The sequence below is a fragment of the Mauremys mutica genome, chromosome 3 (genome assembly GCF_020497125.1).
Source record: "Mauremys mutica isolate MM-2020 ecotype Southern chromosome 3, ASM2049712v1, whole genome shotgun sequence".
In the NCBI taxonomy this organism is placed as follows: Eukaryota; Metazoa; Chordata; order Testudines; family Geoemydidae; genus Mauremys; species Mauremys mutica.
This window is the reverse complement of record NC_059074.1, coordinates 209,887,474-209,910,452: the sequence shown is the minus strand read 5'-3', so window position 1 is coordinate 209,910,452 and position 22,979 is coordinate 209,887,474. Positions and strand designations below refer to the sequence as shown.

General features: G+C 48.7%; 1 protein-coding gene across 1 annotated transcript in view; it reads left to right on the top strand.

Annotated features, from left to right (window-relative positions):
* The first annotated feature begins 3,382 nt into the window (after positions 1–3,382).
* The window catches only part of ACSS1 (acyl-CoA synthetase short chain family member 1), a 73,149-nt gene continuing 53,552 nt past the window's right edge, over positions 3,383–22,979 (top strand). The window contains exons 1-2 of the mRNA XM_045011078.1: positions 3,383–3,733; positions 16,530–16,626. Coding sequence (XP_044867013.1) covers positions 3,409–3,733; positions 16,530–16,626 — 422 coding nt within the window. The 5' untranslated portion in view covers positions 3,383–3,408. The remainder of the gene's footprint in view (positions 3,734–16,529; positions 16,627–22,979) is intronic.

Sequence of the window (22,979 nt, the reverse complement as noted above, 5' to 3'; positions counted from 1 at the left end):
CCTTGACTTTATGAAAATGTATGAACCGCTAATGAAAAATGGAGTAAATCAGACAGGTTAGCTTTGGCCCTGGGTGCAGAGGTAAAGTAGCAAGCACAAGATCTGACTGGAATAAAAGTCTCAAGCCTTTCTGGATAAAGGAAAACAAAACTCAGTTTTTCTTGGAAAATATAGGAAACCAGAGCTAAATGAAAAGATTAAAATTATTGTACAGAAGGACATCAAAGCATCTGACCCAGCTTCCTTCACTGAACTCTGGATCTCCAAAGCTCTGAATTTGAAGATAAATGATGAAACAAACCACCTGCTCAAGCAGGAAACCATGACCATTGCATAAGGAAAACAATTTTATTGAACCTAGAGTTGGTCTGAAAGTGGAGTCTTTTTCCATGGCATTTTTTTTTGTTGAAACTTCAAATACCAAAATATTTCAGATTAAAACCAAAATATTTTGACTAGGAAATGCTGTCACAGTGTCTCATGGGAGTTGTAGTTTGGGTATCCTGTGATTCAAGTCTCTTCTATAGGCTAGATTTCCTATAGCTCCCTTGATGCACCAAGGTCATTGCTCTTGAAGAAGGGAGGTGGTACATCATGGAAGTCCCTGCCCATGGTGCATAATGGGAAATATACTTTGGCCAGGAAACCCAGCTCATAAAGCAGAATGGGACATGAGGCAACTGAACTACAACTCCCATGAGGTATTTGACAGCATAGCCAAATCAACATATTTGGTTCTCAGCCAAAATATTTCAGTTTTTAGATGTTTGGGGGTTTTTTCCTACAAAAATAGAATTTTTCCAGGGAAAGCAGACACTTTTCACAGAAAATATTGCTTAGTTGGAAACCCAATTTTTCATTGAAAATAATTTTGATGGGAAAGTTCTGACCAATCCTAACTGAACCTCTTAATTTATGAACGACACATATTCTTATATGCCAGTAGGTGGCACTCATTCTATTAACTATCTACATACACAAATACATATAGATAGCACATAGCTTTCCTGTAACACCACACAGGTGGAAAGATCCCTTAGGCTGCTGTGAAAGGGAATAACTTAGTAACTAACCCAAAAGAAATATTAATATTCTAGTGCTCAGGAGGGTATAGAGAATTACATTAGCACTGCAGAAACAGACTTTGTTATATATATAAATATAAGTATATTTGTTCTCAGACATCAGTCCTGTCATACAGGTAAAGATTCCTGCTGTGTCAGGAATTCAAAGGTGTTGATGTTGTAGCTACTTTGCAGGTCCCTGAGAAAAGCGAGGTTAATCATCAAACTAAAATTTATTTGTTTGTTCTAGAATGGGAAAAATTAAATACAATTATATTTGCTGTTACTACTACCCGAGAAAGTCTTGACTTGAATCCAGGAGGTGAGGACTAGAGCCTGTTACTCTGAGAAGATAAATTAGCCTCTTTTAACAGTAAATATTCTAAGAGTGAACAGAATTTGAGTATCACCCCAATGCTTTTGCATTGCTTATTGATGCACATGAACCTTGCAGATTGTACAGCCCTGTCAGGCCAAATGTGTGCTTAAAACAAACTGTTACTCATGAGTCATTGCTTCCAAAATGTATGGTGCAGTCCCCTTTGGCACCCTGCCCTGTGAACCGGTCAGTGTTGAGTGGCGGGATTATGACATTAGAGGTAAACTGCCCCTATAAACAGCTCATTTTTGTTTGTGAGTGGTGCTTTGAGAAATCAGAAACCAGTAATGTAGCCATTTCTGTATGTGTGTTTGTTGAGGGGCAAGCGAGTGGGTATGGATATAGACCACACAAGCAAATAAAGATGTTTTGTACAGCTCTAGATATCAAAGCTGTAGTTATCCATTCTTTATGCTAACCAAGATGCTCTTCAGTGAGGACAAACAGTAACTATGTTTCTTAAAAAACAACAAAGGGTACGTCTTCACTACCCGCCGAATCGGCGGGTAGCAATCGATTTCTCAGGGATCGATATCTCGCGTCTCATCTAGACGCGAGATATCGATCCCCGAACGCGCTCATGTCGACTCCGTAACTCCACCAACCCGACGGCGGTAGCGGAGTCGACATGGGGAGCCGCGGACATCGATCCCGCGCCGTGAGGACGGTAGGTAATTCGATATAAGATACTTTGACTTCAGCTACGTTATTCACGTAGCTGAAGTTGCGTATCTTATATTGATTTTCCCCCGTAGTGTAGACCTGCCTAAAGAGTCCTGTGGCACCTTATAGACTAAGGGTACGTCTTCACTACCCGCCATATCGGCGGGTAGCAATCGATTTCTTGGAGTTCGATATATTGCGTCTCATCTAGACGTGATATATTGAACTCCGAACGCGCTCCCGTCAGCTCCGGAACTCCACCACCGCGAACGGCGGTGGCGGAGTCGACGGGGGAGCCGCGGACGTCGATCCCGCGCCGTGAGGATGGGTAAGTAATTCGAACTAAGGTACTTCGACTTCAGCTATGCTATTCGCGTAGCTGAAGTTGCGTACCTTAGATCGAACCCCCCCCCAGTGTAGACCAGGCCTAACAGATGTATGGGGAAGAAGTGTGTGGGAGTTGGGGAGGGTGATGTGCAGGGTATAGGAGGGGCTGCGAGGAAGATGTGGAGTGTATAGGGGATTGGGTGGGAGACGATTGGGAAGGCTGTAAGGAGGATGAGGGAGTGCACAGGGGTTCAAGAGACTGTATGGGGATAATGAGGCGTGTAAGGGGAGTATATAGGGGCTACGGAGAGTATACCAGGAGCGCTGTGAAAGTGATGGGGGAGTGTTTGGGGGCTTAGCAAAGGTATAGGGGAGTGTGTGAGAGTTTAGAGGGTGTACAGGGGTTTAGGGGCTGTATAGGGTATGGTATGGGGATTTCAGGGAAGTACAGGGTGTAGAGGTTTAGATGATATATGGTGGAGTTTATGGGTTGGATAGGGATTTAGGGGATCCTAAGGGAGGGTGTGGGGTTTAGAGGGTTATGGGGGAATGTATTGGGTGTATCCGGGAGGGCATGGGAGGTTAGAGGGTGTGTGAGGTGTATGGAGGATTAGAAGGCATATGGAAGAGTGTATGGGACCCATAGGGGTTTAGGAAGTATGTCTGGAGTGTATCAGGGAAGCGAGGGTTTACGGGGTATATAGGGAGGGTATGGGGGAGTGTATGGTGCATATGGGCTTGGGGGTATATGGGGGAAGTGCAGAGGGCGTACAGAGGTTTAGGGTGTGTACGATGGAGCACACAGGGTGTATATGGGTTTAGGGGGTGTATAGGGGGCCGGGCCGAGCGGGCGGGCGGCGCTGGCAGCAGGCGGCGCCGTTGGGCCCGCGCGGGGCGGGTGCTGGGGGCGGTGCCGGGCGAGGCTCCCCGCCCCGGACCCGGAGCGGGCCCAGCGGCGCTCGGGCTGACAGGACCATGGCAGCGGCCGCAGCGTGGGGCCGGGCGCTGCGCGCCCTCAGCCGGGGAAGCCCCTGGGGCCGGAGCGGCGCCCCCCTGAGGCAGCCCCCGGCGCGCCCGGCCAGCGGCAGCCCCGGCGGGCCCCGGGAGCGGGCTGGCGCCGCCCTGCTGGCCGCGGGCTACCAGGAGCTGCGGGAGCGGGCGGCCCGGGAGCCCGCCGCCTTCTGGGGGGCGCTGGGCCGCGAGGCGCTGCGCTGGGACAGCCCCTACCACACGGCCTGCGACAGCCAGCTCGGCCCGGACCGCGTCCGCTGGTTCCCGGGCGGCCGCCTCAACGTGTCCGGTAAGCGGGGGGCGGGCCCCGGGCCCCCCAACCTCCCGAGCCTCGGGATCCCGGGCCCCACCTTCCCCAGCCTCCCCCGGACCCCCAACCGCCCCTCGGGCCCCCCAGCCTCCCCCCAACCTCCCGAGCCTCGGGATCCCGGGCCCCCACCTTCCCCAGCCTCCCCCGGGCCCCCAACCTCCCCTCGGGCCCCCCAGCCTCCCCCCACCTTCCCCAGCCTCCCCCGGGCCCCCAACCTCCCCTCGGGCCCCCCAGCCTCCCCCCACCTTCCCCAGCCTCCCCCGGGCCCCCAACCACCCCCTGGCCCCCCAGCCTCCCCCCAACCTCCCCAGCCTCGGGATCCCGGGCCCCCACCTTCCCCAGCCTCCCCCCGGACCCCCAACCGCCCCTCGGGCCCCCAAATCTTCTCCTGGGCCCCCCCACCTCCCCAGCCTCCCCCGGGTCCCCAACCTCCCCCTGGCCCCCCAGCCTTGGGATCCCGGGCCCCCACCTTCCCCAGCCTCCCCCCGGGTCCCCAACCTCCCCTCAGGCCCCCAGCCTCCCCCCAACCTCCCCAGCCTCGGGATCCTGGGCCCCAACCTTCCCCGCCTCCCCTCGGACCCCCAACCGCCCCTCGGGCCCCCAAATCTTCTCCTGGGCCCCCCAACCTCCCCAGCCTTGGGGTCCCGGCCCCCACCTTCCCCAGCCTCCGCCCGGGCCCCCCAACCTCCCCCAGCCACCCCCAACCTCCCCCCAACCTCCCCAGCCTTGGGATCCCGGGCCCCCACCTTCCCCAGCCTTGGGATCCCGGGCCCCCCAGCCTCCCTCCGGCCCCCCAGCCTCGGGATCCCGGGCCCCCACCTTCCCCAGCCTCCCCCCGGGCCCCCCAACCACCCCCTGGCCCCCCAGCCTCCCCCCAACCTCCCCAGCCTTGGGATCCCGGGCCCCCACCTTCCCCAGCCTCCCCCGGGTCCCCAACCTCCCCCTGGCCCCCCAGCCTTGGGATCCCGGGCCCCCCAACCTCCCCCAGCCTCCGCCCGGGCCCCCCAGCCTTGGGATCCCGGGCCCCCACCTTCCCCAGCCTCCCCCGGGTCCCCAACCTCCCCCTGGCCCCCCAGCCTTGGGATCCCGGGCCCCCACCTTCCCCAGCCTCCCCCGGGCTCCCCAACCTCCCCCTGACCTCCCCAGCCTTGGGATCCCGGACCCCCAACCTCCTCTCGGGCCCCCCAGCCTCCCCTCAGGCCCCCAAATCTTCTCCTGGGCCCCCCAACCTCCTCCCAAGCGTGGACCCCTGAGTCCCCCCAGCCTGGGAACCCCAGGCCCCCCAGCCTTCTCCCTGGGAACCCCAACCTCCCCAGGGCCCCCCCAGATTTGGACTGCTGGACCCCCGGGCACCCCCAGTCTCCCCAAACCCACAACTGGAGTCTGGGACCCCTTGTCTTCTCCCAGGGGGACCCCCAGCCTCCACCCTGGATCTCTGGGCTTCACTCCCAGACCCTCAAAGCTCCACTCCTGGATCCCCAGCCAACCTCCAGCCTTCTACCTTGCAACCGCACATCCCCAACTGGACCCCTAGAACCCCAATCTCTCATCCGTCCCCTGCCAACCTCCACTCCCAGCATCCTCAGACCCTCACCCACCCCCAGACATTCCCTACTGGACTCCCAGGACCTCCCCCAACCTTCTGCTGGACCCTAGGGCATCCCCAGGACTCTTCCTAGGCTCCCCATCATCCTTTGCCAGGCTCCCTGTTCACGGGCAATTGCCCTGGGCACCCTCACTCCCCCAGTCATCCTCATCCACCTCCTCTTTCACCCCTACTCATCATCCCCCCCACTCCTGGGCATCTCCAACCCCCTTTGCATTCCTAATGCCCCAGCATTCTATATCCCCATCATCTCCCCTGGGTGTCCCCTACCCTCTCCCCTAGTCCTCCATCATCCCCAGTCATCTTCTCCCCAATCCTTTTTCACCTCCAAAACCTTGTCACTCCCCGTAGCCCATCCCAACTCCCCTGCATCCCTTATCTCATATAATACTTGGTCATACCCCTTCATAATCCCTCCATCACCTGCACATCAATGTTATCTCCCATTCCCATCATTGCTGTCCCCAACCCTCCCAACTCCATATAATCCACTATATAATTCCTAACTCCCATCACTCCGCTCTTCCCTACACTCCCATCGTACCAGTCCCCCCAGTTCCACATCCACTTTGTCTCATCAGTCTCCCACCATCTCAACCCTTCATCAATCCCCCATATCATCACCAGGCACTTTCAGTCTCTGGTCCCTCTCTATTATCCCTTGAAATCCAAACCCTTAAACCTCTATCTTTCCCAAGTCCCTATAACCTTCTGGCCATCCACCCAAGTCCTATACCCTCCAGTCTTCTAGCTTCCCTGTACCCACATATCCTTTTTCTAACTCCCAGTCGGCATGACCTCCGGACGTCTCCCACCAACCCTCTCTATTGGTGCTTGCTTTTAATTATTTTGCCTGTGTCTGCTTCTTCTGTTTCCTCAACTTCTCCATTCACAAGCAGCATGTGGGATGGGCTCATCCTGGTTCGCTGATTCGTGAAGAAGGAGGCGTTGTCTCACCAAGCCCAGCCCATGCCACATAAACATATGCTGGAAACTTCCCCTGCTCTTAGCGAGGAGGGAGACAGGCTGGGATGCTTCAAGTGTCTGTTTTTAATCTACTTTTACATGTCTCAGAAATGATATAGTTTATAATAGCCTTGCTATTTGGGATGTTCTCTCACTTGGGGTGTAATTTGAGCTAAGCAGGTGTGAAGTTGCTAGTATTTGGATGAGAGACCTGCACAGAAAACAGATGCTGCAGGAATAGGTAATGGTCATTAAGTAGGTGGCACTTTTCCTACTGCTGCTGCAGACGCCATCTTTTGTTTTATTTTTGGCACATCGGACCAGTTTTCATAGTGCAGGCTGGCTCTGTAGCACATGTGTGGGCGTCAAAGTTAGCTGCATAGTTAATGCATGTCTCTCTTAAAGTGCACAGTGAATAAAGTAAGTTTCACTTCATAAAATGTACATGTGAACTTGGGTAAATCACTTAATTTTTTTGGTGCCTTGGTCAATCCATCTGCCAACCGGGGCTTCTAATTTGTGTTTAGCTTTGCAAAATGCATTGGGGGTTTTTGTGAAAAAGTACTCATTATTAGGCATATTTGACAAATTTAAAAAATTGGAGACAGAAAATTTGTGTGGTATGGGGATAGCCCTTGGTGTCTATAGCCAAAATACCTGTTTCAGGTCCTTAATCTGACACTAATTTGGTTTGTGAACTTGTAAAAATCTTTGCTCCAGTAGCCCCATCTGTAATATAAGATTACATCTATGCAAATTGCTTTTGAGACTTACAGATGAAAATGTTTGTCCATTTTCATTTAAAAGTATTATCACAGATTTTTTATTTATGTCAGCAAGTTCCTTTGCAGCCACTCTATACCAACAGTATGTAGAACCGGGTCATTTGAACCATGAAAAAACAGATTTCTTTTCTTCACTTTTAGCACTGCCATGGTTTGACCTGTCACAGCCTTCTGTGCAGGGTCTCCGAAGGGCCACTTACAGTGGTCCTTAACATAGATGTGCAGGGATCATGCTTGCACTTATTGAACAGAGCATTATAATGCTGCTGAGCAAATAGTTGCACATCTTGGAATGTTTTTTTTAATCTTTATTCCTCTAAAGACTATGAAATTCAGTTAAGAAAACACTACTAGACTATGAAGGTTAATACTCAGAATCAAGAAGTGGCGAAATTAAGGCCGCCTCAGTGACTTTACCTCTGTCCTCTCTTGCATAGACATTATTGAGGTAATGTTTTACTACCTGGTCACACACCTTTAGAAATAAAACCTCAGATGTTATATATGTTATTTTCTAATTAAGGAAAACTGTTCTTAAAAAGATACTGGAGTCCTTTTCAGATAGTTATTAGAGAGAGGTTGTTGGGTGGGTGCATACAGATTCACTGTACATTTTACAGGTACAGTGACATTAAGGGATACTATATTGCTTATCGTAATTGTACAGTTTGCTATGATATTCCTGACCATAGTTGCTCTTCTGACCATTGTTGTGCAGCATGCTTTACGCTAGTTCATAGATGGCTGCACATTGGTGATGTAAAGGGCTCTGCAGTATCCGCATTAGGGCATCCTATTACTCATGTAAAATATTGTTAAATTATTGAGGAAAATGAAAAAGTGATAAAGAATGTAGGAATCATCACTCTGTTTTCTGTTTCAAATGACATGCTGATTGCTGGTCTCTTCACCCATCTTTAACATTTTTAAAAGAAAATACTTTGTCATGACTGTTCTGAGTACCAGTGAGTGGAAAGCAAAAATCTGCCCATGTAAGGGAGAAGAATGCTATCCTGGCATCGTCCTGCAGACCCTGACATTTTAATAACTATAGACCCTCTTATGCATGACCAGTAGCCCTTACTCCTCAAGTAGTCCCGTTGACTTCAGTGGCACCACTCATGGAGTAAGAGTTTCACAGTCTAGCCATAGGAAAGTGATGATTTCTTTAGATCAGGCCTGCACAACTTGTAAAGCAGCGAGGGCCACGTTCCTCCAAAGAAAACAGCTGAGGGCCGAAACCTCCCGGCCCCACAGAAACACCCCGCCCCAGGGCCGCCCAGCCCTGCAGAAACAAACCCTCCTTCCCCAGCGCCACCCCACCAAAACAGCTGTGGGCCAAAAAGGAAGGTTGGGGGTGGGGAGATTTTGATTTTAAATCAACCGGGGGCTCCCAGCTGAAGAGGTGGCTGGGAGCCCTCAGGGGCAAATTAAAGGGCCCGGGGCTCCGGCGGCTGGGGGAACCCGGCAGGGCCGGCTCTAGGTTTTTTGCTGCCCCAAGCAAAAAAAAAAATTGGCTGCCCCCCATCCCAGCCCTGGGCTCCCCCCTGCTGCCAGTCCTGGGCTCTCCCCACACCCACACCCCCTGCCGCCCCAGCGCTGGGCTTCCCCCTTTCCTCCCCACCAGTGCCCTCCCCCCACCCCGCTGCTGCCCCAGCCCTGGGCTCTCCCCCACCAGTGCCCCCCCGACCTCCTGCCGCCCCAGCCCTGGGTCACTGGTAACTCGCTCCCAGGGTGGGTCATTCAGCAGGAATTTTGTATGTGCACAAAACACAGACGGGATTGGTTCCCATATGGTTACAGAGCTGCAGTAAAGTGGAACAATTTTCAGCTTGTGTGATTGGAGGATATCTGGATGCATATTATAAGACTGTCCTCCATAAATGAGGAAAAGTTGAGGTGCCTTTATTATTCTTTTGTTCCACTCTTTCTTTCTATGGGGAATTTGCCAGTGCAATATCACTGTCTTCCTTTCAAACAAACAAAAAGGCAATGGCTGTTGAAAATAGCAATTCCAGTGCTAATAAGCATTTCTTGCTTAGTTTTATCCTACTTTTTCTACAGCAAGTTACAGTGGATCAGTATATTTGATTTGGGAGAAATGAAGTAACAGCTGCCCAAACTGAGCTTGAGCACTCCTGAATTTTGAGGTGTTCAAATCTGGAAGGCAGGTGCTGGTGGGGGGCTGTGGGCTCCGCGGGGGAGCATGGCAGCAATGTGTCTGGAGCTGCATGGAGCCAGACACGCTGGTCTGAGTGGCACGGTAAGGGGGCTGGGGGTTGGAGAAGGGATAAGGGGCTCCAGGGGGCAGTCAAGGGACAGGGAGCAGGGGGGGTTGGATGGGGTGGAGGTTCAGGGGGGCAGTCAGGGGACAGGCAGCAGTTGGATAGGCATGGGAGTCTCGGGTTCATCAGGGGACAGGTGGGGGTGAGGTCTTGAGTGGAAGTTGGGGGGGATCTCAGGAGGGGGCAGTTGGGGACAAGGAGAAGGGAGGCTTAGATAGGGCTGGGGTCCCAAGGGGCAGTTAGGGGCAGGGGTCTTGGGAGGGGGCAATCGGGGGACAAGGAGCAGCGGCATTTAGATAGGGGGTGGGGTCCTGGGAGAGGGATATCAGGAGACAAGGACCAGCTGTGTTAGATAGGGGGTGGGGGTCCTGAGGGGCAGTTAGGGCAGGGGTCGTGGAGGGGGCAATCAGTGGCCTTGGGCTGGGATTCAAAGGGCTCTGGGCTGCCCTCCGCTGCGGGCAGCGCAGAGCCCTTTGATTCCCGGCTGTGGCTGGGATTTAAAGGGCTCTGTGCTCCCCGCGGCTGCGGGCAGCCCAGAGCCCTCTGACTCCCGGCTGCGGCTGGGATTTGAAGGGCTCTGGGCTCCCCGCGGCTGCGGGCAGCGCAGAGCCCTTTGATTCCCGGCTGCGGCTGGGATTTAAAGGGCTCTGGACTCCCTGCGGCTGCGGGCAGCCCAGAGCCCTCTGACTCCTGGCTGCGGCTGGGATTTAAAAGGCTCTATGCTCCCCGCGGCTGCGGGCAGCCCAGAGCCCTCTGACTCCCGGCTGCGGCTGGGATTTAAAGGGCTCTGGGCTCCCCGCGGCTGCGGGCAGCGCAGAGCCCTTTGATTCCCGGCCGTGGCTGGGATTTAAAGGGATCTGGGCTCCCCGCGGCTGCAGGCAGCCCAGAGCCCTCTGACTCCCGGCTGCGGCTGGGATTTAAAGGGCTCTGGGCTCCCTGCGGCTGCGGGCAGCCCAGAGCCCTCTGACTCCTGGCTGCGGCTGGGATTTGAAGGGCTCTGGGCTCCCCGCGGCTGCGGGCAGCGCAGAGCCCTTTGATTCCCGGCCGTGGCTGGGATTTAAAGGGATCTGGGCTCCCCGCGGCTGCAGGCAGCCCAGAGCCCTCTGACTCTTAGCCACGGCTGGGATTCAAAGGGCTCTGGGCTGCCCGCAGAGCGCCGTGTGTGAGGGATTCAGAATCCCCCCGCGGGCCGCACAGTGAGGCTCCGCGGGCCGTATGTTGTGCTGGCCTGCTTCAGATGTCTGTACTTCAAGCTCTCTATGTTTTGCTGCAAGGTCACACAGCATGTTCATTCACTCTACTCTTTAGGCTTTTTATTTATTCTCAGACATGTACTATGGTGTGGTTCCAACTGTCAGGTGATAGGCCGATGACTTAGAAATAACAGTAGTTATTTGGAGGGAACTATTCACAGTTTCTGTTATAGAACAGTCTGACGTGTTTCCAAAGCAATGCTGGCCTTAGAGAAGGGTGGTCTTTAAGACCTTGACATATAGCTTTATTCCACAGATTTTTACAAAAGATGCCATTCAAATGCCCTCGGATATATAAAATGTGAAAAGATTTTTATACACCAAAAAAATTAGAAAATCATGGATGCAACCCATTCAGGATTCTGCAGGTATTGCTTTTCTGAACAATCTGGTTTTCTGTGTTAAAAGCAAATACAAGCGATAATAATAGTAATCTAAGAAAAACCCTAAACTAGAGTTAAATGTTTTTTAAAAATGGCTCCAAGTTCACCCTTCCTTACCCTGTTATTTTGTAAGGATTGGCTCTTAGGCTATCTTTTTTTTTTATTATTATTATTTTTTTTTAAAAGAAACAGGATGTTGCTGTCACAGTGCCCAGGCTGGAAGCAAACCAAGGATATCAGGGGATTTCCTTGCCTGTTTGTTGTTAGCATTTTTTCTCTTCCTCTCCCTGTAGTAAAGAATGAAGAGGTTTGTGCAGGGTGGTCCATTGGGATATATACTAGAATCAGTGTGGTGAAATAACAGGAAATGTAGGGTGAATAATCAGTCAACAATTAATGCTAGTAGACCCCAATTCAGCAGTCCATTCCTATTCAGCAAAGCACTTAAGAGCATGCTTTGGTCAGTTGGAGTCTGAAGGTATGTCAACGCTGCAATGAAAATCCCTCAGGCTCAGTGAAGACTTCCAAGCTCTGGCTGCAGTCCAAGGTCTGGGACTCTCCCACCCTGCAGTGACTTAGATCCTGGGCTCCAGCCCAAGCTAGGAAGTCTACATTACAGTTCAACAGCCCCTCAGCCTGAGCCCCTGGAGCCTGAGTCAGCTGGCACAGGCCACCTGCTGGTGTCTAGCTGCAGTGTAGATGATATACTCTGAGGCAGCAGTAACTCCCACTGAGTGCTCCATTACCCCCATCTGTGAGTCAAAATGTTGCTGGGGCAGTGAGTCAATGTCAGCTTGACCTTCTGGTGCTGCCGTGCTCCATAGCTGCACGTGAATGGGTGCTGCAAAGTACCCGAGCACAATGCATAGATTTGGGGGCACCGATTCCCACAGGTCCCTGTCCCTCCACTTCCTGGTCCCGTCCCCTCCCCCTCTGCATGCTTGCAGATTTTTGGCTTGCTTCTAGAAGAGTTTATAAAAAGAATTCTCTGTATTTGAATAAATGGTGAATGATCTCTGAGCCAAGTTTAGACTCAGAGTGCTTTTTCACAGCAGGCTTAACTGTGTGCAAATAATAATAATCATACCTAGCTCTTATATAATGCTTTTCTTCAGTAGATCTCAAAGCACCTCACAATCTTTTAATGTATGTATTCTCACAACCTGCCTTTGAGGGAGGGAAGTACTATCATCCCCATCTTTCAGATGGGAAACTGAGGCACAGAGAAGTTAAGTGACTTGCCCAAGGTCATACAGGAAGTCTATGTTGGAGCAGGGAATGAACCTGGGAATTGAATGTCTACAGCAGGGGTTCGCAATCTTTTTCTTTCTGAGCCCCCCCCCCCCCCGCCCCCAAAGTGCTATAAAAACTCCATGGCCCAGCTGTGCCACAACAGCTGTTTCCCTGCCTATAAAAGCCAGGGCTGGCGTTAGCGGGTAGCAAGGAGAGCAATTGCCCGGGCCCCCACACCACAGGGGGCACCTCAAGGCTAAGTAGCTCAGGTTTCAGCGTCAGGCCCTGGTGGTAGGGCTCGGGGGCCCAAGCTGCAGTCCCATGTGGTGAGGCTTTGACTTTCTGCCCTGGGCCCTAGCAAGTTTGATGCTAGCCATGCTTGGCGGCCCCCCAAGGGGCCTTGGACCCCAGGTTGAGAACCATTGATCTATAGCATCCCTGGCATATAATGAGAAAGGCCATAAGAAAGTTAGAGCATAAGAAGATAAGTTGAGATGTCTTTGGTTCAAAAGTTGTGTCCACTGTTTGTTACATTTGTGGCTTTGGTGCAGTCAGTTAAATACCATAAACAAACCAAAACACACTAATTTGAGTAAGTGGTGCTGTGAACTGGCACCACTCAAATTTGGCAAGGCTGTGCCTCTGTCATGACAAGCAGGTGCAGGTGTGTGTCGAGGTGCCCTCAGAACAGAGGGGGCCTTCCTTCAGGACAGAGGTATGGGTTCCTTCGGGGCAGAGATGTGGGGGGTGCAGACCTAAACTCTTGTTTTGTAATTCACAAGATGTGGAACTGGCAGCAGAGTCCTTTACCCTTCAACAGGGGCTGGAAACCCGCCCCCCATTCCTCCAATCTGCAGGGCAGGGCAAGCCCTTGAGCCAGCCCCAGAGACCCATGGAGGCCTTGTGTGGGACAAGCATCACCAGGCTCCCTTGTCCCAGCCCTGTGGGATGCACAAGCCCCAGTCCTTACCTAGCCACTGTCACTGGGGCCTCCTCCACGTGTGGCCAGGCAGCCATGGAACACAAAGTTCTTGAGGTCATGCAGGAGCTGCTGCTGCTCAGAACTGTACCTGGACAAAGTGTGAGGCCAGTACCAGCAGAGATGACTGCAGGTGGCAATACATGGAGATGGGGCAGCAAGTGGGCTTGGCTGCCCTTTGCTAAATTTGAGTGGCATTGTGACCCTGCGAGTGCATGGTATTGCAACCTGGCACACGGGGTCGCAGTGCCACTCAAATTTGTGACAATTATAAAAAGTTTTGCCAAGTGCTGAAAGTTGCGGTGAGTGTTAAAAGTTGTGATTTCCAAAATCACAGCCTGCACTTCTTATAGCCTTAGTACTGACCACCTTGGACAGTGTGCAGTATTATGATGACATATGTTACTGTGTTTAACTTTTGTGTTAATGCATTTTTACAACCAAGTCTCCCAGTGGATATTTCTGAGTTGGAAGGGATGTGTTTTCTTGAAATTTAGATACAGTGGGACAAATTTCCTGACTTTACTGGGGATTGCACTTACTGTATGTAAAATGTATAGGGGCCGATTCTGTTACAGCAGTGCAAATACAGAACAACATCGGAACATAAACCTGATGGGAGAGCAGAATCAGGCCCAGGAACTGCAGCTCATCTCTTTAAAACAAAAGCAAAAAAACATCCTTCACCCTCCCACAAACAAATGGGGACACCAGAATGCTTAATTTACATTGGAGTTGTAACATTAGAAAACCATTTGTTTACCCCATAGATAATAACATTACTGGGTATTCTGCATCAATTGTTTTTAAAAGTTACTGTTTTCAAAAACTATTTATTTATGTATGGTTGCTTTTAATAATGACCTGTTGGAGTAAATTAAATGCACTTAAAACCATGTAATTAGATCATTAACTTTTAGTTTAGATTTCTTGTTAATATCTAACGCATCATATAGTGGTTAATATGCATAGCAACTACTTCATTACAGGGTGTCCTTTAATGTCTTGGAAAAACCTAACCCATTTTTCCTGCTATATGGCTAGAGATTTAAAATGACGAAGTAATAAGTAATGAAAGTACACAAAATAGAAATAACGTTGTACTCTCAGACTTCGTAATGGGAACTGATCTACATATATTCCTATGGAAATAATTTAGTCCCCCCTCCAAATATTATACTTTCTCTACAAAAAATTGTACCCATCTAAAAAACTCTCAAATGTTGAAAAGTCAGGAAATGCACAGTGAAGGGCAGGGCTGGTGCAACCATTTAGGTGACCTAGGCAGTCGCCTAGGGCGCTGGCATTTGGGGGGCGCTATTTTCTTCGGCAGCGACCATGGCGGCCAGATCTTCGGCTGCCCCAGTCGCCGCTGGCATTTAGGCAGAGGGCGCTGGGACAGGGGAGCGTGGGGAGGGCTGCCTGCAGCAAGTAAGGGGGGGGCGACACGCAGGGGAACTCCCCGCCCCAGCTCACCCCTGCCCCGCCTTCTCCCCGAGCACACCATGGCCGCTTCACTTCTCCCGCCTCCCAGGCTTGTGGAGCCTAAGTTGATTGGCGCCGCAAGCCTGGGAGGCGGGAGAAGTGAAGCAGCCACGGCGTGCTCGGGGTGCTCGTGCGCGGAGCAGGGGTGAGCTAGGGCGGGGGGTGCCTCAGGGTGGGGGGTGGGGAGCTGCTGCAGGGGGGGCACCTCAGGGCGGAGGGGGGGAGCTGCTGCGGGGGGGGGGAGGGCGCTTCAGGGCGGGGGCACGGGGGGGGGAGGGCACAAGGTGGAAGTTTTGCCTAGGGTGTGAAACATCCTTGCACCGGCCCTGGTGAAGGGACCCAGCCAGTTCCCACTGCCATACAACTTATCAGATACTGTTTATAAAAGTTTGGAAGTAATGTTAAGCATTGGTCTTTATACAAACAAAATCAGCTCTCTATGAGTGTGGCTGGGGCATAGCAGCAGAAAATATGAAAAGTATCCAACTCTTTCAGCCTAGGTTGCTGAACTAGAGGGCATACAAACATTTGGATTGTTTTTCAAAGGCAGGCTGGGTGTATTAAAGGGCTATGTCATGTGAAACACCCAAAGCAGTGGAGTTGAATAACCACTGCATAATTTTTAGATACGCCAAAAGTGCAGATGGTTTTTAAGGTACACCTAACAGCCCTGCCGCTGAGAATTGTAAGTCCTTGTGAGCCATATGGTAAAATTAATAGAAAATCAGTAGTAAGGTTGGCTAAAGAACCATATCACCACGAAACAGGGACTTTCCTTTCACATTCAGTGTAAACAGGAACCTTATACCAGAAGTGGAGTCTCTTGGCCAGTTAGAGCATGAAGATGCTGTCCAATAAAACACTCCTCTCTGGGGCAAAACAGGGCCGGCAAGAGGGGCAATTTGCCCCAGGCCCCGAGCCCCGCAGGGGCCCCCACGAGAGTTTTTCGGGGGCCCTGGAGCAGGGTCCTTCACTCGCTCCGGGGGGCCCGGAAAACTCTTGCGGGGCCGGGCGCAGGAGCTTCTTCTGCTCCCGGTCTTCGCCGGCGGGGGGTCCTTCCGCTCCGGGGTGGAACGACCCCCCCGCCGGCGAATTACCGCCGAAGTGGGACCTGCCGCCGAAGTTCAGCTCGGTCTTCGGCGGTAATTCGGCGGCGGGGGGCCCTTCCGTTCCGGGACCCGCCGCCGAAGTGCCCCGAAGACCCGCGGCGGGGCCCCCCTCCGCCGAATTACCGCCAAAGCGGGACCCGCAGCCGAAGTGCAGCCCGGTCTTCGGCGGTAATTCGGCGGCGGGGGGTCCCCGCCGCGGGTCTTCGGGGCACTTCGGCGGCGGGTCCCGGAACGGAAGGGCCCCCCGCTGCCGAAGACCCCGGGCCCCCGGAATCCTCTGGGCGGCCCTGGGGCAAAAAGGACAATAGTGGCATCAGTGGTTCTTCTGTTTGCATACACAGCAGGCCAGAACCTCAGCAGGTTTATGTTGGCATAGCCCCTTTGAAATCAGTGCAGCTACACTGATCTAAACCAGCCAAGGATCTGGCTCAAGGATTTTCATGTGGGTGCCCTTCTATAAGGCCGTTTACTGATCAAATATGACATCCAGTGCATCACTGTGAATAGCTCAAATAAAAACTTTCCAAATAATGTAGATGATCGCATGTCTATTTAGCTAACTTCTGATATTTCACCTCATATTCATTTCCGTGCATGTCTGACCAGGGAGCTAACTTAGCCAAATTGCAAACATCTTTGACTTTAATACAAAACAAATAAAATGCTGTCTTAAATATTTCTTTTCATATAGTAAACTGTTTAGACCAACATGTCCATCAGTCTCCAGACAGAGTGGCTTTGATCTGGGAGAAAGATGAGCCTGGCACTGAAGTGAAAATCACATACAGGTATGGCACATTCTCTCAGATAGCTGTAAAATGGGTCTTGCATACCAATATGGCAGTTTTACTGGCTAGTGAAAGAACTGTTGCACTGAAATATTATTATATCTATATTAAATCTTCTGCCTCCTCTAGAGGCAGAGCAGTGTTGGGGATGGGAATGGACACACTGCAGGAGCACTGTTACCTGGATGTATTATCCTACATTTAACAGGTGTGGCATATGTTTCCATCAATCATTCTGTTGCACGGGAAGTGGAGCCATGCCCCTGTCCAGAAATGAGGCCCTGCCTGGGGCTTGTCAGAGCTCTGGACAGAACTATATGCCCCTTTTCCTTTGCACTCTGGGTCCTGGCAGGTGATTATTTCTCTCTCTTGCATGGGGATGGGCGAGGTTCCCTGCTTTCACACACTCACGAATGAGCATATTTTAACATGAATATTAAGGACAAGCTCCTTGCTGGTATAAACAAGCATAGCCTCATTGCTGTCAAAGGGACTCTGCCAATTTACACCAGATGAGAATCTGGCTCTAAATTTCTGTTACATTTTTAGCTAGAACTGCCCGTAGTCTGAGTGGACACTTTCAGGACTGAAAGGCTCAGCGTTTCTCCTTTATCCAGCTTATTTTCAAATCTGTGAATTTTCCTTTTTGCCCTTTAGAAAAAGCTGGGAAGAATTCTTGCGGGAAGAATGCAAAACTTGGGCGCTCCAAGTACCCCTTCTAACATGAATAGTACTAGAAGTGGAGGCTTTCAGTCAATTTAAAATGAGGAGATGCTGTCAGATTATCCACTTCTGTCATGTGAAACTGTGATGACATCAGCCGCATCAGGCTGGGAGCTGGGAAAACTGGTTTTATTCCCTTAGCCTCGCTGTGGCTCACTTTCCCCATTTTAGAATCGGACTAATGACGGTAACCCACTGTTACAGAGAGCTTTTATTTCCCAGGTTTCCCAGCACAGTTGTACTGTGGATAATGATGACAGGGAAGAAAAGCAATCTTCTTCACTGATGGCAAACCTTGAATTTTACATGTAATTTTTCAGAACAGTAGCAAATGTGTCTAAGTATGCAAAACAATATTGAGCTGTGTATTCAAAATGTAGCCGTGGGCTGAACTGTCAGCTGCACTCAAGGCACACCCAGTTGGGTGCATCTGAAGTGGGGAATCTCAAAAGAACTATTTGCTGCTCCCTGTCTACACCAGCCCTGTCCCAGTGTAGTTTAGAGTAGCTTCAAAGGTGCTCTAAAAACCATACCAGGTTGTAGTGAGGCTAGGGACAGTTACATCAGCTGGGGATTGGTGGAGCACAGTAAACTTCAGCCACACCCCTTCTCATGGCTGGCATGACCCTACATGCAGGGAGGGGTGAGGGCTACACTGTCTCTATGACAGCTAAGGATTCCCCCACCTTTGGGCAATCCTCAGCAACCCACTCAAGGCAGCTTTAAGTTTGCTTGTTCACTTGAGTAGTGTGTAGGGCACCTGGTGTGTGCTGGAATCTGACCTTTGCGTCTACAGAATATTCTTTACAAGGTATGGATGATTGGGATTCCTTGAATTTATTTGAACACCTGTAGGTTCCTATAGTCTTTCTTAACTTCAGGATTTGTTAGTGTTGCTTTAAAAGAGGGCTGGTTCAAGTGTGTGAGCTGGTCAGTAGAAAAAACAGGACTTGCAACTGAATACATTTTATGGCAATGCAGAATTATAGTGCTGTTCAACAGTAATCAAATGAGGCAGTTATAGCATCTATAAAATTGCTGAAGAAGATTAGTTTGGGCCATGGAATTACTAAACGATCAGTTGTGCAGGTGCATTATCATCTCTCTGATATGATTAGTGAGCAACTGTAGCACAAGGACGATATGTTAAGGAAACCTTGACTGATTTTTTGCTAGACACATTGGCCTTGATTCTGGGCCATGTTCCATTCCTTTATGACATTCTGATGCCAGAACCCAGGGAGCCCTCCCCCTGCCTTGTGCCAGGTATTCTCCCAGAGTGGAGATGTTCCTTGGGTGCCATAGGACAGCATAGGTATTCCTGTGCAGCTCTGTGTGCTGGCCAGAAAAGCAGCTTGTAAAGGGCTCTGGGAAGCTTCTGTAAGTTAGAGCAGCCCCACTGGTTGAGTGCACATGTTCCATATCCCAGTAATTTTGGTTGCCCTTTTCTGTACATGTTCCAATTCCAATATATCTCTTTTGAGATGAGGCGACCAGATCTGCACGCATTATTCAAGATGTGGGCGTACCATTGATTTATATAGAGGCAATATATTTTCTGTCTTGTTATCTGTCTCTTTCCTAATGATTCCCAACATTCTGTTAGCGTTTTTGACTGCTGCTGCTGCACATTGGGTGGATGTTTTCATAGAATTATTCACAATGACTCCAAGATCTCTTTCTTGAGTAGTCACAGCTAATTTAGATCCCAGCATTTTATATGTATAGTTGGAATTATATTTTCCAATGTGCATTGCTTTGCATTTATCAACATTGAATTTCATCTGTCATTTTCTTGCCCAGTCACCCAGTTTTGTGAGATCCCTTTTTATCTCTTCAGTTTGCTTTGGACTTAACTATCTTAAATAGTTTTGTATCATCTGCAAATTTTGCCACGTCACCGTTTACCCCTTTTCCCAGATCATTTATGAATATGTTGAATAGGACCGGTCCCAGTACAGGCTCCTGGGGGACACCACTGTTTACCTCTCTCCATTCTGAAAACTGACCATTTATTCCTATCCTTTGTTTCCTATCTTTTAACCAGTTACTGATCGATGAGAAAAATGACTTAAAAAGAATGATTTAGGTTTGGGTATCTCCCTCACATCCTCAGCCATGAAGACTGATGCAAAGAATTCATTTAGTTTCTCTGCAATGGCCTCATTGTCCTTGAGTGCTCCTTTAGCATCTCGATTGTCCAGTGGCCCCACTGGTTGTTTAGCAGGTTTTCTGCTTCTGACATACTTAATTTTTTTTTTCTGTTACTTTTTGAGTCTTTGTCTAGCTGTTCTTCAAATTTTTTTTTTGGCCTTCCTAATTATATTTTACACTTCATTTGCCAGAGTTTATGCTCCTTTCTATTTTCTTCAATAGGATTTAACTTCCACTTTTTAAAGGATGCCTTTTTGCCTCTAACAGCTTCTTTTACTTTGTTGTTTAACCATGGGGACACTTTTTTGGGGCCTCTTACTATGTTTTTTAATTTGGTGTATACATTTAAATTGAGCTTCTCTTATGGTGTCTTTTAAAAGTTTCCATGCAGTTTGCAGGGATTTTACTTTTGGTGCTGTACCTTTTAATTTCTGTTTAAGTAACTTCCTCATTTTTGTGTAGTTCCCCTTTCTGAAACTAAATGCGACCATGGTGGGCTGCCTTGGTGTCATCCCGTTCCTCCCCCGATGTTAAATTGTATTATGTTATGGTCACTATTACTGAGCGGTTCAGCTGTATTCACATCTTGGACAATTCCTGTGCTCCACTTAGGACAAAATCAAGAATTGCCCCTCCTCTGGTGAGTTCCAGGACTAGCTGCTCCAAGAAGCAGTCATTTAAGATGTTAAGAAACTTTATCTCTTCAACCCGTCCTGAGGTGATGTACCCAGTCAATATGGGGATAGTTGAAATCCCCTATTATTATTGAGTTTTTTATTTTTATAGTTTCTCTAATCTCCCTGAGAATTTCACTATCAGCATCCTTGTCAGATGGTCGGTAATATATTCCTACTAGGGCTGTGAAGTGATTAAAAAATTAATTGTGATTAATCGCATGATTAAACCATAATAGAATAACATTTATTTAAATATTTTTGGATGTTTTCTACATTTTCAAATATGTTGATTTCAATTACAACACAGAATACAAAGTGTACAGTGCTCACTTTATATTTATTTTTGATTACAAGTATTTGCACTGTAAAAAAACAAGAGAGTATTTTTCAATTTACTTAATAAAAGTACTGTAGTGCAATCTCTTTATCATGAAAGTTGAACTTACAAATGTAGAATTATGTACAAAAAAACCCCTGCATTAAAAAACAATGTAAAATTTTATAGCCTGCAAATCCACTCAGTCCTACTTCTTGTTCAGCCAATCGCTCAGACAAACAAGTTTGTTTACATTTACAGGAGATAATGCTGCCAGCTTCTTGTTTACAATGTCACCTGAAAGTGAGAACGGGCGTTTTGCAAGATATTTCCGTGTCAGATGCGCTAAAGATTCACATGGCCCTTCATGCTTCAGTCACCATTCCAGAGGACATGCGTCCGTGCTGATGACAGGTTCTGCTCGATAACAGTCCAAAGCAGTGTGGTCTGACGCATGTTCATTTTCATCATCTGAGTCAGATGCCACCAGCAGAAAGGTTGATTTTCTTTTTCGGTGGTTCGGTTTCTGTAGTTTACACATTGGAGTGTTGCTCTTTTAAGACTTCTGAAAGCATGCTCCACACCTTGTCCCTCTCAGATTTTTGAAGGCACTTCAGATTCTTAATCATTGAGTTGAGTGCTGTAGCTAGCTTTAGAAATCTCACATTGGTACCTTCTTTGTGTTTTGTCAAATCTGTAGTGAAAGTGTTCTTAAAATGCACAACATGTGCTGGGTCATCATCCGAGCTTACTATAACATGAAATATATGGCAGAAAGCATGTAAAACAGAGCAGGGGACTATTCCCCAAGGAGTTCAGTCACAAATTTAATTAACACATTATTTTTTTTAATGAGCATCATCAGCATGGAAGCATGTCTTCTGGAATTGTGGGGCATACGAATGTTTAGAATTTCTGACACATAAATACCTTGCAATGCCAGCTCCAAAGTCCATGCAAATACTGTTTTCACTTTCTAGTGACATTGTAAATAAGAAGAGGGCAGAATTATCTCCTGTAAATGTAAACAAACTTGTTTGTCTTAGCAATTGGCTGAACAAGAAGTAGGACTGACTGGACTTGTAGGCTCTGGAGTTTTATGTTGTTTTGTTTTTGAGTATAGTTATGTAACAAAAAAAATCTACATTTGTAAGTTGCACTTTCAGGACAAAGAGATTGCACTACAGTAAATGCAGTGCATTACAGTATGAGGTGAATTGAAAAACACTATTACTTTTGTTTATCATTTTTACAGTGCAAATATTTGTAATAAAAATAATATACACTTTGATTTCAATTACAACACAGAATGCAATATGCATGATAATGTAGAAAAATGTCCAAGTAGTTAATAAATTTCAATTGGTATTCTATTGTTTAACAGTGTGATTAAAACTGTGATTAATCATGATTAATTTTTTGAGCTAGTCGCGTGAGTTAACTGTGATTAATCAACAGTCCTAATCCCTACTGCTATATTCTTATTATTCAAGCATGGAATTATTGTCCATAGAGATTCTGTGGTACAGTTTGGTTCATTTAAGATTTTTACTTCATTTGACTATACGCTTTCTTTCGTATATAGTGCCACTCCCCCACCAGTATGACCTATTTTGTCATCCTGATAGATCTTGTACCCTGGTATTATTGTGTCTCATTGATTGTTCTCATTCCACCAAGTTTCTGTGATACCTATTTTATCAATATTCTCATTTAATATGAGGCATGCTAGTTCACACATCTTAGTATTTAGACTTCTAGCAATTGTATATAAGCACTTAAAATTATCACTTTTTATCTGTCTGCCGTTATGTGATGTAATTGATTGGGACTCTTTTTTTCATTTGACTGTTCAATAGGGTTCTATCCTGCAAAGTGCTAAACAGCTGCTGGAAGTGGCGAGTGCCATCAAATCCAGGGATTAGGTGGATCGTGAAATCCTACAGCATAAATTTCTAATGGCTGGGAACTGCAGAAGCAAATGCTGTGTGTTCTAAGGGCAGAGTGCATTCTTTGGGTCCGATTCTCCACTTGCGTACACCAGTGTCATTCAGGAATAGTTCCACTGAAATCAGTGACAGTGGCTGGAAAAGAAGGTGGCCTAGAAGCTGTTGCAACACTGTCTCTGTGTCACCCAAAGATCCCTGTAGGGTGACCCTCCCAGGGCCAGATATGCTGACTTTAAGATTCATTCTGCCTCTGCACTAGTGCAGATTGGCCATAAAGCAATTAAGGATTGGGGCCAAAGCATATACTAGATGAATGGATTTAGTACCAGGGCTCAGGAACTCTTGAGTTCCATTATCTGGATCTGCTCCCTATTGAAGTAATGTGGCTGTGGCTGAGTGAGGGCAGGAGAAAATGTGGCCCTTTGTAATAGTATTTTGATGTGTCATTAATGGTTTTGAGAGCCTAAGGAATGTGTGCAGCCATAATCATCTTAGCTCTGCCACTGGCTTGCCAGCTAGTTTTGGACAAGTCCC